At 40.3% G+C, this 16,719-nt stretch overlaps 1 protein-coding gene across 1 annotated transcript; it reads right to left on the reverse strand.

Annotated features, from left to right (window-relative positions):
* Positions 1 to 7,616: 7,616 nt before the first annotated feature.
* Positions 7,617 to 12,138, reverse strand: LOC103282971 (C2 calcium-dependent domain-containing protein 4C). Its single transcript, XM_008125725.2, has 2 exons — positions 11,996 to 12,138; positions 7,617 to 10,571 (listed from the first exon to the last, which is right to left on the reverse strand). The coding sequence occupies exon 2, from the start codon at positions 10,559 to 10,561 to the stop codon at positions 9,158 to 9,160; it is 1,404 nt and encodes a 467-aa protein (XP_008123932.1). The 5' UTR covers positions 10,562 to 10,571; positions 11,996 to 12,138; the 3' UTR covers positions 7,617 to 9,157.
* Between the last annotated feature and the right edge of the window lie 4,581 nt (positions 12,139 to 16,719).

Raw genomic sequence — 16,719 nt, forward strand, 5'->3', positions numbered from 1 at the left:
ATATTATTTATATTATTTAATTTTTGTCTTTTATGGTAGAAGGGGGTGGACTGGATGACTTTTGGGGTTCCCTTCCAAATCTAGGATTATTATCTATTATTATTATTATTATTATTAGTGATGGCCATGTGTCAGGGGGGATCGGATTTTGTCCTTTACAGTAGAAAGAGGTTGGACTGGATGGCTTTTGGGGTTCCCTTCCAAATCTAGGATTATTTTCTATTATTATTATTATTATTATTATTAAAGATGGCCATCTGTCAGGAGGGATCGGATTGTGTCCTATACAATAAAAAGAGGTTGGACTGGATGGCCCTTTGGGGTTCCCTTCCAAATCTAGGATTATATTATTATTGTTATTATTATTATTATTACTAGCTGTGCCCTGCCACGCGTTGCTGTGGCCAATTGGAATGGCACTGAATAGCCTCGGTGTTCGTTTTTCCTGGTTTTGGGGGTTTTGCGGGTCCTGGTTTGGTTCTGGAGGTTCGGTTTCATGGTAGGAACCTAGCTGGAAGGCCGTTGGGTTCTGTTGTCAAGTTTCGTGGTTCTGAGCATTTAGTTTTGTTGTTTACTTCTAGGCCCAAATTTCATTACCCTTATATATAGATAGATAGATAGATAGATAGATAGATATAGATATATATATAGATTATTAAGGATGGCCATCTGTCGGGAGTGATCAGATTGTGTCATTTATGGCAGAAAGAGGCTGGAATGCATGGCCTTGGGGATTCCCTTCCAAGTCTAGGATTGTTATCTATTATTGGCTGGCATGACTGCATGGAGCACTGTTACCTTCCTGTCGGAGCAGTACCTATCGATCTACTCACATTTTTGCATGTTTTCAAACTGCTAGGTTGTCAGAAGCTGGGGCTAACAGCGGGAGCTCACCGCACCCCCCAGATTCGAACCACTGACCTTTCAGACAGCAAGTTCAACTCGGGGCTGGCCTTTCTGTGCCCTGGCTGCTGCGTGACGTTTGCTCTGCTCAAACATCCTTCTCCTGGGCGCCACCGCGGCCGCACATGGCCCGCGACGTGAGCCACCGCGTGTTGTGTTGCTCTGGCGACGGCTTTATCTCCACGGGCCCCTCATTAAGGCTGCGGGTGGGATGGCCTGTTGGAGCGTGAGCAAGGGCACATCGTTCGACACTGTGCGCTTTGACACAAGTTTGAAATGCTGTGGGAATGAACATATACAAGATGTGTATATGTTGTGAGTTTTCCGGGCTGTATGGTCATGTGCCAGAAGCATTTTATCCTGACGTTTCGTCCACATCTACGGCAGGCAGATATAGAAATCTCACTTACTGTATATACTCGAGTATAAGCCTAGTTTTTCAGCCCTTTTTTAGGACTGAAAAAAAACTTCCTCAGCTTATACTCAGGTGAGGGTCCTGGTTGGCTTATACTCAAGCATATATGGTATATTTATTATTTTTCTCTATTATTATTGGTATTGTTACATTTATTATTTTACTCTATTAATTATTATTATTACATTTATTATTTTACTCTATTATTGTTGTTACTTTTACATTTATTTTACTCTGTTTTTGTTATTAATACATTTATTATTTTACTCTATTATTACATTTACTATTTTGCTGATTTATTATTATTATTATTACATTTATTATTTCACTCTATGATTATTAAAAGGATACATAAGCACATTTACATTGAAGAAGATGAAAATAATGATTCAATCAGAGTTGAACAGTCATATCTTAAATTACAGTTTGATGTAAAGATTCAAAAACATTTAAACTACTGATGCCTCAATTAATGCAATTTTATTGGTATCTCAGCTTATACTACAGTCAATGTTTTCCCAGTTTTTTGTGGTAAAATTAGGTGCCTCGGCTTATATTCGGGTCGGCTTATATTCGAGTATATACGGTACTTAGTTTCCAAACAGACTCTTCAACATCTGAGGATGCCTGCCATAGATGTGGGTGAAACGTCAGGAGAGAATGCTGCTTCTGGAACATAGCCATACAGCCCGGAAAACTCACAGCAATCCAGTGATTCCAGCCATGAAAGCCTTCGAGAACATATACGCATAAGATGTATATAAGGATACATATATAAGATGCGTCCTTATATTTGATTGTTTGTGGCTTTGCCACCGGCTCATGCCTGGTCTACACTGTAGAATTAATGCAGTTTGGGGGTCCCTTCTTCAGCAACCCCACTCCTGGGCCCATAACCGTGTTGCAGCTTTATCCTTGCGTTACTTGCGAGCCAATCTCTCTCTTTCTCAATCGTAGAGACCCCATAGGCCATCTAGTCCAACCCCACTTTAAAAAAGCACAATCAGGAAAAGCACAATCAAAGCCCTCTTCACAGATGGCCACCCAGCCTACGTCTGCCAAGCTTGTAACTCGTATCGAAGAAAGAGATAAGATGGGTCTGACTTGTTTTTGGGAAATCCTTGCTGACTTCGAGTCGCCACAGCATTCCTTTCTGAGCGATTGCAGACTGATCGGCTCCAGGATCTTCTCCTGGTCTTGATGTCCGGCTGACTGGACACTGGTGGTCACTGCTTGGCTCCTGGTGTGTTCCCTTCTTGCCGGGACAATCTCCGTCTCCGGTTTCTGCCGGTGAGTCACCTGGCAACGCTCCCGCCACATTGGCTCCTTTGTTTGTCCGGCTGCCCTTTCCCGGGATTTTATGGCCGATGCCAACGAGGAGCTCAGATAAACAAGCCGAGAAAAAAGGGTCCGAGGCACGCTCCGCACGCGCCTCTTGTTCCCAAAGAAAAGGCTCCGGAACACGGCGCATGCAGACCTTGGAGGGTTGCATCTACGCTGCAGGATCAAGGCACGTTACAGGCCAAGGTCCCTGACTTACAAACTATTTAATATAATATTATTATACTGTATTATATTCTATTATTATATGCAGCTGGAGTTAGACTTCAGAAATATCCCTGTTCCGACTTGCATGCAAATACAACCTGCATACAAATTGCATACAAATTCAACACAGTCATAATAATAATAATAATAATAATAATAATAATAATCCCTCCATACAGTCCTAAACACTTGGGAAGTGTTTGACTTGTGATTTTGTGATACGAAATCCAGCATATATATCTCGTTTGCTGTGTCAGACTATGTCTTTGTGTCAATAATAATAATAATAATATCCTAAACACTTGGGAAGTGTTCAACTTGTGATTTTGTGATACGAAATCCAGCATATATATCTCGTTTGCTGTGTCAGACTATGTCTTTGTGTCAATAATAATAATAATAATAATAATAATAATAATAATAATAATAATAATAATAATAATATCCTAAACACTTGGGAAGTGTTCAACTTGTGATTTTGTGATACGAAATCCAGCATATATATCTCGTTTGCTGTGTCAGACTATGTCTTTGTGTCAATAATAATAATAATAATAATAATAATAATAATAATAATAATAATAATATCCTAAACACTTGGGAAGTGTTCAACTTGTGATTTTGTGATACGAAATCCAGCATATATATCTCGTTTGCTGTGTCAGACTATGTCTTTGTGTCAATAATAATAATAATAATATCCTAAACACTTGGGAAGTGTTCAACTTGTGATTTTGTGATACGAAATCCAGCATATATATCTCGTTTGCTGTGTCAGACTATGTCTTTGTGTCAATAATAATAATAATAATAATAATAATAATAATAATAATAATAATAATAATATCCTAAACACTTGGGAAGTGTTCAACTTGTGATTTTGTGATACGAAATCCAGCATATATATCTTGTTTGCTGTGTCAGACTATGTCTTTGTGTCAATAATAATAATAATAATAATAATATCCTAAACACTTGGGAAGTGTTCAACTTGTGATTTTGTGATACGAAATCCAGCATATATATCTCGTTTGCTGTGTCAGACTATGTCTTTGTGTCAATAATAATAATAATAATAATAATATCCTAAACACTTGGGAAGTGTTCAACTTGTGATTTTGTGATACGAAATCCAGCATATATATCTCGTTTGCTGTGTCAGACTATGTCTTTGTATCAATAATAATAATAATAATAATAATAATAATAATAATAATAATAATAATATCCTAAACACTTGGGAAGTGTTCAACTTGTGATTTTGTGATACAAAATCCAGCATATCTTTCTTGTTTGTTGTTTTGTCCGCTGCCCTAATGCCATCTCTCTTTTATATATATAGATTATTATATACAGCTGGAGTTAGACTTAAGAAATATCCCTGTTCCGACTTGCATACAAATTCAACTTAAGAGCAAGGTCGATAATATAATATAATTATATTATATATTATTGTATACAGCTGGAGTTAGACTTAAGAAATATCCCTGTTGCGACTTTCATACAAATTCAACTTGCATACAAATTGCATACAAATTCAACACAGTCATAATAATATTAATAATAATAATAATAGTAAAAATAATGACTTTGATAATACACACTACTTTTCTCCCTTCTTAGCTTCCTCCCTGGTGGAATCCATTGTTGGCAGATGTTAGCTGGCCCTGATTGTTTCCTGTCTGGAATTCCCATTTTCAGAGTGTTGTTCTTCATTTACTGTCCTGATTTTAGAGATTATATTGTTCTGTTTTATTATACCACAGTAATTTCTGACTTGCATACAAATTCAACAAGAGTAAGCTTGATAATATAATATCATTATATTATATATTATTGTATACAGCTGGAGTTAGACTTAAGAAATGTCCCTGTTCCCACTTGCATACAAATACAACTTAAAAGCAAGCTTGATAATATAATATCATTATATTATATATTATTGTATACAGCTGGAGTTAGACTTAAGAAATATCCCTGTTCTGACTTGCACACAAATTCAACTTAAGAGCAAAGCTACACAACTTGGAGGCTGCCTGTATTTACTTTTGAGGCAATTTAGGAAAGAAGTGTGTGGATATATGTATATGTGTATATGTATGTATATGTACACACACACGTGTAATGTGCATAATTAGGACACATAAACGCCCTGCTTCTGGTTGAGCCCAAAGGTCAATAGAAAGAGTGGATACAAAACCTCTCTGCACAAAACCGATTAGCGGTTTATGATATTTGTTGTGTATGTGTGTGCGCGTGTGCGCATGAGGGTAAAAGATATATGGCAAATATAACAAATCAATAAAATAATGAATGTTCGCGGCTCGTTTCTTCATTGTAGCGTTAAAGTGGCGTCAAAGTGGGTTAATTCCGCAGCGTAGACGAACTCTTTGCCCTTTAAAATTACGATTGCTCCGTGCCAAGCGATCTTTGAGCACTGAGCATTGACACATGAGCAGAGAAGAGACTAAAAGCATCTCCAGTGGACCGCATATGGATCAGTGCCTCTTTATGGCCAAGCGTTATGTAACGCCGCTGTTTTCCAGTGTGTTTCTGTACACAATTCTCTTCCCAGAAGAGAGAGAAAAAAGAGGAAAAACACATTGAGTGGCCATTGCCTCTATTTACCCGTCTCTCTCGTAACGCAATGCAAACGGTCCTGGTGACGTACGTTGAGATGGGAAACTCATAATAACAAAATCCTAGAGTTGGATGGGGCACCCAAAGGCCATCCAGTCCAACCCCCTTCTGCCATAAAGAAAAAGCACAATCCAATTCCTCCCGACAGATGGCCACCCAGCCCCTGCATCATAATAATAGTTGTTGTTGTTGTTATTATTATTATTATTATAGGCACAATCTGATCTCTCCTGACTGATGGCCATCCAGCCCCTGGATGATAATAATAATAATAATAATGGGATCTGCGCGCATCATTCGAAAATACATCACACAGTCCTAGACACTTGGGAAGTGTTCGACTTGTGATTTTGTGATACGAAATCCAGCATATCTATCTTGTTTGCTGTGTCATAATAATAATAATAATAATAATAATAATAATAATAATAATAATAATAATAATACATCACACAGTCCTAGACACTTGGGAAGTGTTCGACTTGTGATTTTGTGAAACGAAATCCAGCATATCTATGTTGTTTGCTGGGTCATAATAAAATAATAATAATAATAATAATAATAATAATAATAATAATAATAATAATACATCACAGTCCTAGACACTTGGGAAGTGTTCGACTTGTGATTTTGTGATACGAAATCTAGCATATCTATCTTGTTTGCTGTGTCATAATAATAATAATAATAATAATAATACATCACACAGTCCTAGACACTTGGGAAGTGTTCGACTTGTGATTTTGTGATACGAAATCCAGCATATCTATCTTGTTTGCTGTGTCATAATAATAATAATAATAATAATAATACATCACACAGTCCTAGACACTTGGGAAGTGTTCGACTTGTGATTTTGTGATATGAAATCCAGCATATCTATCTTGTTTGCTGTGTCATAATAATAATAATAATAATAATAATAATAATAATAATAATAATAATAATACATCACAGTCCTAGACACTTGGGAAGTGTTCGACTTGTGATTTTGTGATACGAAATCTAGCATATCTATCTTGTTTGCTGTGTCATACAATAATAATAATAATAATAATAATAATAATAATAATAATAATAATAATAATAATAATAGAATCCTAGTGTTGGAAGGGACCCTCAAAGGCCATCCATCCCAACCCCCTTCTGCCGGGAACCCAGCCTTCTTCCTTTTGGGAAACTGAGGCTATTAATGAACGTTGGCCAATCTGGCAATGGCTTTGGGCCAGAGATTTGCAGGAAACGTTTCTGCCCCGGGCGCTGAGTGAGGAGGCTCTCATTTCCTTAAGGAAGGCAGCAATTAGGAAACGGCAAAGATGCTTTTATTACGGCCTGTTAGATTTCTCTGCTGATTGAGAACTTCCTCTCAACACTCAGCAAGGTTATTGTTATTGTTGGCTACGAAGGCAAGGAAAAGCCACGCAGGCGCCAAGTATGATTATATAAGGTGCATTATATATAATACTAGCTGTGCCCGGCCACGCGTTGCTGTGTTGTTGTCTGGTGGTGTTGGTGAGAAATTGTTGAGGTGGTGGTGGTATTGAATGTCTGTTGTATGGTTGTCTTTATGTTTAGTATGCACACCGAAGTGGATTATATGGCAGTGTGGAGTCAAAATAATCCAGTTCAAAGCAGATAATATAAGATTCCAAATGGGTTATATAGCTGTGTGGAAGGGCCTTGAGTCTACACTGCCATATAATCCAGTTCAAATCTGATAATCTGTGGAAGAGGCCTAAGTGAGGCCTAACTGTGCCTGTCCCCTGGGCTGAGTAGGTTGCTAGGAGACCAAGTGGGCGGAGCTTAGCCTTCAAACTGGCAGCAATTGGATAAAAACTATTATTCCTCTCCCTGTAATTAAAACTTTATTTTTCTTTTCTTTTTGTTGTATCAACCTAGAGCCATGAATGATGGGTTGTGTTGTCAAATTTCGAGGTTGGGGGGCCTGTAGTTTGGTTGTTTTGTCCGCTGCCCTGATGCCATCACTCTTTTATATATATAGATTATATAATTATAGTTATAATTCTTGTTTGTTGTCTCTCCAGCTCACCAAGGAAACAGTCCTTCCAATCTTGTTTACCTTAAATTTGTTTGCAGACTTTTTGGACTTTCTTTGCGCCGTTGCTTGCCTTGCAATGTACGTTTCATGTGCATCATAATGCACATCCTACGTGGAGACTGGGGACGTTTCAAACAATGCTGTCCCTTAATGCATTGGAAAGCTTAGAAGGTTCACAGTGTTCTTTGGTAGTTCACGCAAAGCTTTATCAGACCTAGTTGTTTTCGTTTTTGCAAAATGCATGGGATCGTTTGATTTTAAACTGGAACAGGTTGAGCTGCTCTTTTGCTGCAAACAGCCCCATTGTATGGCAAACTTCCATCAGATGCATCTACAGCCCTGGTTGGTATTTGGATGGGAGGCCACCAATTTGTATCTGGTTCTGTAAGCTATATATCTGGGGAAGGAATTGATAAAACCACCTCTCAGTAAACCCTGGCTTTAGGAAACCCTATGAACCAAAAGACACAGACACTTTATTTTTAACTTTAAAAATAATTTATTTTTAAAATAATGCAATTTATTAAAATAGAAAAAGGGAGTCAACACACACACAATAATAAAATAAATAACATCTGTACGGTTGCAATGAAAAATAATTCCTAACATGGGCAAAGTCAATCAAGGGATCATCTGCATACCCACGTTATGGGAGTCTGAGTCCAGGACACCTGGCGGGAGGGCCGCAGTTGGCCCAGGTCTTTGTCCTTGTGGAATTGGACACTTAATTGAACACTTAATTCAATCAAGGGATCATCTGCATACCCACATTATGGGAGTCTGAGTCCAGGACACCTGGCGGGAGGGCCGCAGTTGGCCCAGGTCTTTGTCCTTGTGGAATTGGACACTTAATTGAACACTTAATTCAATCAAGGGATCATCTGCATACCCACATTATGGGAGTCTGAGTCCAGGACACCTGGCGGGAGGGCCGCAGTTGGCCCAGGTCTTTGTCCTTGTGGAATTGGACACTTAATTGAACACTTAATTCAATCAAGGGATCATCTGCATACCCACATTATGGGAGTCTGAGTCCAGGACACCTGGCGGGAGGGCCGCAGTTGGCCCAGGTCTTTGTCCTTGTGGAATTGGACACTTAATTGAACACTTAATTCAATCAAGGGATCATCTGCATACCCACATTATGGGAGTCTGAGTCCAGGACACCTGGCGGGAGGGCCGCAGTTGGCCCAGGTCTTTGTCCTTGTGGAATTGGACACTTAATTGAACACTTAATTCAATCAAGGGATCATCTGCATACCCACATTATGGGAGTCTGAGTCCAGGACACCTGGCGGGAGGGCCGCAGTTGGCCCAGGTCTTTGTCCTTGTGGAATTGGACACTTAATTGAACACTTAATTCAATCAAGGGATCATCTGCATACCCACGTTATGGGAGTCTGAGACCAAAAACCCTGGAGGGAGGGCCGCAGTTGGCCCAGGTCTTTGTCCTCATGGAATTGGACACTTAATTCAATCAAGGGATCATCTGCATACCCACGTTACGGGAGTCCGAGTCCAGGACACCTGGCGGGAGGGCCGCAGTTGGCCCAGGCCTGGCCGGTTGCAATGAAGACAGAACCGGGCCGAGTTCACGCGGCAAGGAGGAGGTGGAGCGCCACGCGGCTCTCGGCCAGGACCAGGTCCCTCTTGACGCCGCTGCCCTTGTTGACGGCCTTTATCCGCAGTGCGAAGTCGTAGAGGTCGTCCTCGGCCAGGCCGACGAAGAAGAAGTCCTCCTTGAAGATGGGGTTGCGGCTGCGCTTGATGCCGGTGCTGCGCTGCTTCTGGGCCTTCCCCGGCATCAGGGCGAACGAGACGCAGCAGTGGATGCCTTTGGGGTCGGCCGAGGGCGGGTAGAGACCCTCGGCGCTGATGAGCCGGACGCGGAGGCGGCGGTTGTGCGGGCAGTAGTCCGAAGACAGACGGACGATGGCCGCCGGGCTGATGTGGATCACGCTCTCGCGGCTCAGCCTCTCCAACTCAATGGGGAAAACGGGGAGCGCGGAGACGCTGTACGAACGAGGAGAAGGCTCGCAAAGGCTCTCCGAGGAGCGCCGCGTCGCGTTGGGGCTGCTGTCCGTGGAGCTGCCGCTTTCGTCTGCGGACAAGGACCCGGTTCGGCCAGTTCGGACGCCGTTGCTTTTGGATTTGAGCAATCCGTCGTGGCTCAACGCTTTGAAGAGCGACCCCCAACGTTGTCCCAAACGGGGGGAGCCAATCGGGGACGAGTCGGTGGACGAAACGGTCGTGTCGCTGTCCCATACGCACTGACTCTGCCGTTGAAGCGAATGGACGGCGATAGGTCCGGTTGTCGGGATCGGAACAGTCAGTTCTCGGCCGCTATAACTACCAGACCGCAATCCAGTTGTATGGGTGGGAATGGTCAGTTCTTGAAGTGACCGGACGGCAATAGGTCCGGTTGTGTGGATAGGAACGGTCAGTTCTCTGCCACTATAACTACCAAACCGCGGCCCAGTTGTCTGGGTGGGAACGGTCAGTTCTCGGCCGCTGTAACTACTCGACCGCGATCGTGGCAGACTCAGGCCAAGGTCAAGTCCTTCGCGATGGAAGATGGACTCCTTCCGCCGTGTGTGCGGACTCTCCAACAAGGTGCAAAACCCGTACGACGTCTGTGCCTTTTGGAAATGGGGCAAAGACAGCGCGGCCTGCGAGCGGGGGTCCGAATTGGTCCCGTCCTCCTCTTCCTCCTCTTCCTCCTCGACGCTTTCCACCTGGATCAGGTGCGGCAGGAAGGGCTCCTTGGCCTGCAGGCCGGTCTCGGTGAGGCACCGGTGGGGCACGAAACCCGAGCCGGGGCTCCTCGAGGGCGGGGAGACGGGCGCCAGGCGCGGGGGGATGCAGAACTCCGGGATGCGGTCCGGGGTCAGGATGTTGGCAAACGGGGCGGCCTGGCCGGACAGAGACGTGGACAGAGAGGCCGAGGGGGGGGTCCCGTCCTCCGAAGAGGAGCGGACTTTGTCCAGCAGCCACATGGGAGCGGGCCTGCAAGGATAATAGTAGTAAATAGTAAATAAAGTACAGACCGTCTCAAAATGATAGAATTTTCCCTGTCTTTGTGGTGTTGTTTCTCCCATTTTCCCTGTCTGCGTGGTGTTATTATGCTATATATAATAACTATGCTAATATATATATAATATTGTATAATAATATACAATATAATATACCATAATAATAATAATAATAACTCTATTTTTATACCCCGCCTCTATCTCCCCAAAGGGGACTCAGGGCGGCTTATAATATATTGTATATACATATATAATATTGATAATATTATAAATATATATAATATTGTATAATATACAATATAATATACCATAATATATAATAATATATTGTATATACATATATAATATTGATAATATTATAATGTAATGCAATGTAATGCTAATAATAATACAATATAATATATATTATACATTAATGTAATATTACTAAAAATATTGCAGTATAGTGGTCTAGTACAATATAGTAATATATACAGTCGAGTCTCGCTTATCCAAGCTTCTGGATTATCCAAGCCATTTTTGTAGTCAATGTTTTCAATACATCGTGATATTTTGGTACTAAATTCGTAAATACAGTAATTACAACATAGCATTACTGCGTATTGAACTGCTTTTTCTGTTAAATTTGTTGTAAAACATGATGTTTTGGTGCTTAATTTGTAAAATCATAATGAAATGTGACATTTTAATAGGCTTTTCCTTAATCCCTCCTTAAAATCCAACATATTCGCTTATCCAACGTTCTGCCGGCCCGTTTATGTTGGATAAGTGAGACTCTACTGTATATATAATATTGTATAATAATATACAATATAATATACCATAATATATAATAATATATTGTATATACATATATAATATTGATAATACTATAATGTAATGCAGCATAATGCTAATAATAATGCAATATAATAATATTAATTATATATTATACATTAATGTAATATTTCTAATAATATTGCAGTATAGTGGTTTAGTACAATATAGTAATATACAATGCTAATATTGTGCTATGCTAACAATATAATATATAGTATGTACATATAATTTGTAAACCGCTCCGAGTCCCCTTCGAGGTGAGAAGGGTGGGATATAAATATTGCAAATAAATAAATATTTTCCCTGCATCCATCTTCTCCATGTTCTATGTAACATGTTCTTTTTCCTTTGCATCTCTTTCATGTCTTTTCTCCCTACATCCTAGACTTGTTTTCCTTTCTTTCTTGCAACAAGTGCAGTTTCTATTGCACTGGGAAAAAAAGGAAACTTCAAAAAGTTCTAATTTTCTGCAAATTAATTCCTTGCTTTGGAAAACAAACCAAAAAAATTATTTTAAAACTATCCCAAATCCAAGCCATTAAGAGAGGATTTCTCCTGCTTTTGATGGGTGTTGCTTACCTTGCAAAAGTGGCGTTATTCTCCAAGACAGGAAAGCAATTCAGCAGCAATTTTGCTTCAAGGATGGCCTTTGAAAGCTGGATTTTTTCCCTTTCTGGAGCCTCAAGCCAGAGCGGGCGCTCTTTTATGCTCCCAGCCAGGCGCGCCGGAGCCAATCAGAGAGCGAGGACCCGGCGCGCGCGGCCGGGGAGGCTTCTGATTGGCTGAGGCGCCGCCCACTCCCAGGCGCCGGCTTGACTGCTGCTGCTGCTGCTCCTGCAGGCTCCTTTTTTTTTTTTGCAAGGAAATTCCTATTTTATTTTATTTTTATTTTTATTTTATTATTTGGAGTCGGAAAAAGTGAATAGGAGCGCAATGCAGTATTATATTTAATATATTCGTATTAGTTTATTACAATATTGTTTTTATATACAGTAGAGTCTCACTTATCCAACATAAATGGGCCGGCAGAATGTTGGATAAGCGAATATGTTGGATAATAAGGAGGGATTAAGGAAAAGCCTATTACACATCAAATTAGGTTATGATTTTACAAATTAAGGACCAAAACATCATGTTAGACAACAAATTTGGTAGAAAAAGTAGTTCAATAAGCAGTAGTGCTATGTAGTAATTACTGTATTTATGAATTTAGCACCAAAATATCACGATATATTGAAAACATTGACTACCAAAATGTGTTGGATAATCCAGAACGTTGGATAAGCGAGTGTTGGATAAGTGAGACCCTACTGTATTACATTGTATTAATATTTGTAGTATTATATTATATTACATTATAATATTTTATATATATATATATATATATATATATATATTGTATTATATATAGTATGCAATATATTATTAGTATGTTATACTATTAGAATTATATATATATAATTACTATATATTATATTATATATAGTATACAATATATTATTATTATGATTATTTTATACTATTAGCTCTTTGGGAGCTCTCCTTGGTACTAAAGGGAGGCAGTCTGGCCCCACTTTGAAGGCTTTAGGAGTTGTAGTTTGCACTCTTAGAAAGAAAAGCCTCACTTAAAAATAGGAGGGCGCTGGACTAGATGACCTTTGGGGTTCCACCTTTGGTGGTTGGTTGATATTATTACTGTTGTATTAACTCTTGTTTTATTGTCTTACTGTGTTTTATTTTTATTGTGTATTGTTCAATGTATTTATGCTGTTGTTTTTGTAAATTGTGCTAGTCACAATTTACAAAAACAAATTTAATATAGCCAATGCTATATTGCACTTTGTCCATTTTAACTGTGAAATTACCTTCCCCATTTCGGCCCATTTCGGCACATGTTGCACGTTGCCCGGGTTCTATGAATTAGTCTCCAGTGTTAATATTGTATGTTTTATGTTGATTTTAACGATTGTTTTTACTGTAATTGATGTTTTTATTGGATAACTGTTTTATTGCTGTGTTTTGATATTTGATTGTTTTATCGGGCCAGGCCCCATGTAAGCCGCCCCGAGTCCCTTCGGGGAGATGGGGCGGGGTATAAAAATAAAGTTATTATTATTATTATTATTATTATTATTATTATTATTATTATAGTCGGGCCTTGCCCCATGTGAGCTGCCCTGAGTCCCCATGGGGAGATGGTGGCGGGGTATAAATAAAGTTTATTATTATTATTATTATTATTCCCTCCAACTCTACATAGAAAGAGGATGGACTAGATGACCTTTGGGGTCCCACTGACTCTACATGGAAATAGGATGGACTAGACCTTGTAGCACCTTAACTTCCTTCTTGTTTACAAGTTCCACTCAGTGCACTTTGCCCAGCTCATTTTATGTTTTTATTGCTGTGTTTCTCAAGTGTTTTATAATGATTGTGATTTTTAATGCCTTTTACATTTATTTGTGTGTTTTTGTATTTGATATTATTGTATGTTGGTTTTATATCTGTAAGCTGCCCCGAGTCCCTCTGGGGAGATGGTGGCGGGGTACAAAAATAAAACTATTATTATTATTATTATTATTATTATTATTATTATTATTATTATTTCTAGATGGCCTTTGGGGTCCCTTATGAATCTACATGGAAATAGGATGGACTAGATGGCCTTTGGGGTTCCCTCTAACTCTACATAGAAATGGGATGGACTAGATGACCATTGGGGACCCCTTTGACTATATGGAAGAGGATGGACTAGATGACCTTTGGGGTCCCACCGACTCTACATGGGACTGGACTAGATGACCTTTGGGGTCCCACTGACTCTACATGGAAATAGGATGGACTAGATGGCCTTTGGGGTCCCACCGACTCTACATGGGACTGGACTAGATGACCTTTGGGGTCCCACTGACTCTACATGGAAATAGGATGGACTAGATGGCCTTTGGGTTCCCTTATGAATCTACATGGAAATAGGATGGACTAGATGACCTTTGGGGTTCCCTCTAACTCTACATAGAAATGGGATGGACTAGATGACCATTGGAGACCCCCTCCCACTATATGGAAGAGGATGGACTAGATGACCTTTGGGGTCCCATCCAAGTCTACATGGAAGGGGATGGACTAGATGACCTTTGGGGTCCCCTCCAAGTCTACATGGAAGGGGATGGACTAGATGACCTTTGGGGTCCCTTATGAATCTACATGGAAATAGGATGGACTAGATGGCCTTTGGGGTTCCCTCTAACTCTACATAGAAATGGGATGGACTAGTTGACCATTGGAGACCCCTCCCACTATATGGAAGAGGATGGACTAGATGACCTTTGGGGTCCCATCCAAGTCTACATGGAAGGGGATGGACTAGATGACCTTTGGGGTCCCCTCCAAGTCTACATGGAAGGGGATGGACTAGACGACCTTTGGGGTCCCCTCCAAGTCTACATGGAAGGGGATGGACTAGATGACCTTTGGGGTCCCCTCCAAGTCTACATGGAAGGGGATGGACTAGATGACCTTTGGGGTCCCCTCCAAGTCTACATGGAAGGGGATGGACTAGATGACCTTTGGGGTCCCCTCCAAGTCTACATGGAAGGGGATGGACTAGATGACCTTTGGGGTCCCCTCCAAGTCTACATGGAAGGGGATGGACTAGATGACCTTTGGGGTCCCCTCCAAGTCTACATGGAAGGGGATGGACTAGATGACCTTTGGGGTCCCCTCCAAGTCTACATGGAAGGGGATGGACTAGATGACCTTTGCAATAGATAGGCTTGCATTCTGGGCCCCTGCCGCATTTGCAAAATAACTTCTCTTGAAAGGCTTTAAAAATAAACCAGTGAGGAGACACGTTTGCGAGGTGTCCTTTTCTAGGTCACCTTTGAGGAGGGGACGGTCAGTGAAAGCAGAAGGAGACGAGATGCTCTCTCTCTCTCTCTATTTCTCTCTCTCGTGCATCATTCATGCGCGCTTGCCGTCCTTCGTCTTTCCAAAAACAGAGCATCCCGTCCTTTTTCATTCCTCAGAAGATGCGCAGCAGCATCATCGTCAGAAGCCATTGTTTCGGAAGAGAGAAACAAGACAGGATCAGGAGGTTCTGTTCTGGTGCAGAGAATTCGCGGGGAGTTCCCTGGGGAACCCCAAAGGGCATCTAGTCCAGCCCCCTCCCATGCAGCTCTAAAGCCTTTCTGTAGATCAGGGATCCCCAAACTAAGGCCCGGGGGCCGGATGCGGCCCTCCGAGGTCATTTACCTGGCCCCCGCCCTCAGTTTTATAATATAATATATTGTATATACATATAATGTTGATAATAATATTATAATGTAATACAATATAACACGAATAATAATACCATATAATAATATTAATTATATATTCTCTATTACATATAATATTACTAATAATATTACAGTTTAGTGGTATAGTTCAATAAAGTAATATATAATGCTAATATAGTGCTATGCTAATAATATAATATATTGTATGTACATATAATTTGTAAGCCACTCTGAGTCCCCTTTGGGGTGAGAAGGGTGTGATACAAATATAGTAAATAAATGCAGTAAATAAATAAATAATAAATAAGTACATTTTAGACTTAGGCTCGCCCAAAGTCTGAAATGACTTGAAGGCACACAACAACAACAACAACAACAACAACAACCCTAATTAACTTGACTATCTCATTGGCCAGAAGCAGGAGCACACTTCCCATTGAAATCCTGATAAATGTATGTTGGTTAAAATTATTTTTATTTTTAAATATTGTATTGTTCTTTTGTTGTTGTTGTGTTGTTGTTGTTGTTGTTGTTGTTGTTTTTACACTACAAATAAGACATGTGCAGTGTGCATCGGAATTTGTTTGTTGTTTTTTTTTTCAAATGATAATCCGGCCCCTCAACAGTCTGAAGGATTGTGGACCGGCCCTCGGCTTAAAAAGTTTGAGGACCCCTGCTGTAGATATTCTACATCTAATAACAATACTGTAATCTATATATATAAAAGAGTGATGGCATCACGGCGACCCACAAAACAACAAAACTACAGGCCCCCCAACCTCGAAATTTGACAACACAACCCATCACCCACGCCTCTAGGTTGATACAACAAAAAGAAAAGAAAAATAAAGTCCTAATTAGAGAGAGAGGAATAATGGTTTTTATCCAATTGCTGCCAGTTTGAAGGCTAAGCTCTATCCACTTGGTCTCCTAACAACCCACTCAGCCCAGTGTTAATAAAAGAATAAAAAATAAAATACAAATAATACTATAAAAACACTAAAAAAATTAATACAATAAAAT

The sequence above is a fragment of the Anolis carolinensis genome, unplaced genomic scaffold (assembly GCF_035594765.1).
Source record: "Anolis carolinensis isolate JA03-04 unplaced genomic scaffold, rAnoCar3.1.pri scaffold_11, whole genome shotgun sequence".
In the NCBI taxonomy this organism is placed as follows: Eukaryota; Metazoa; Chordata; class Lepidosauria; order Squamata; family Dactyloidae; genus Anolis; species Anolis carolinensis.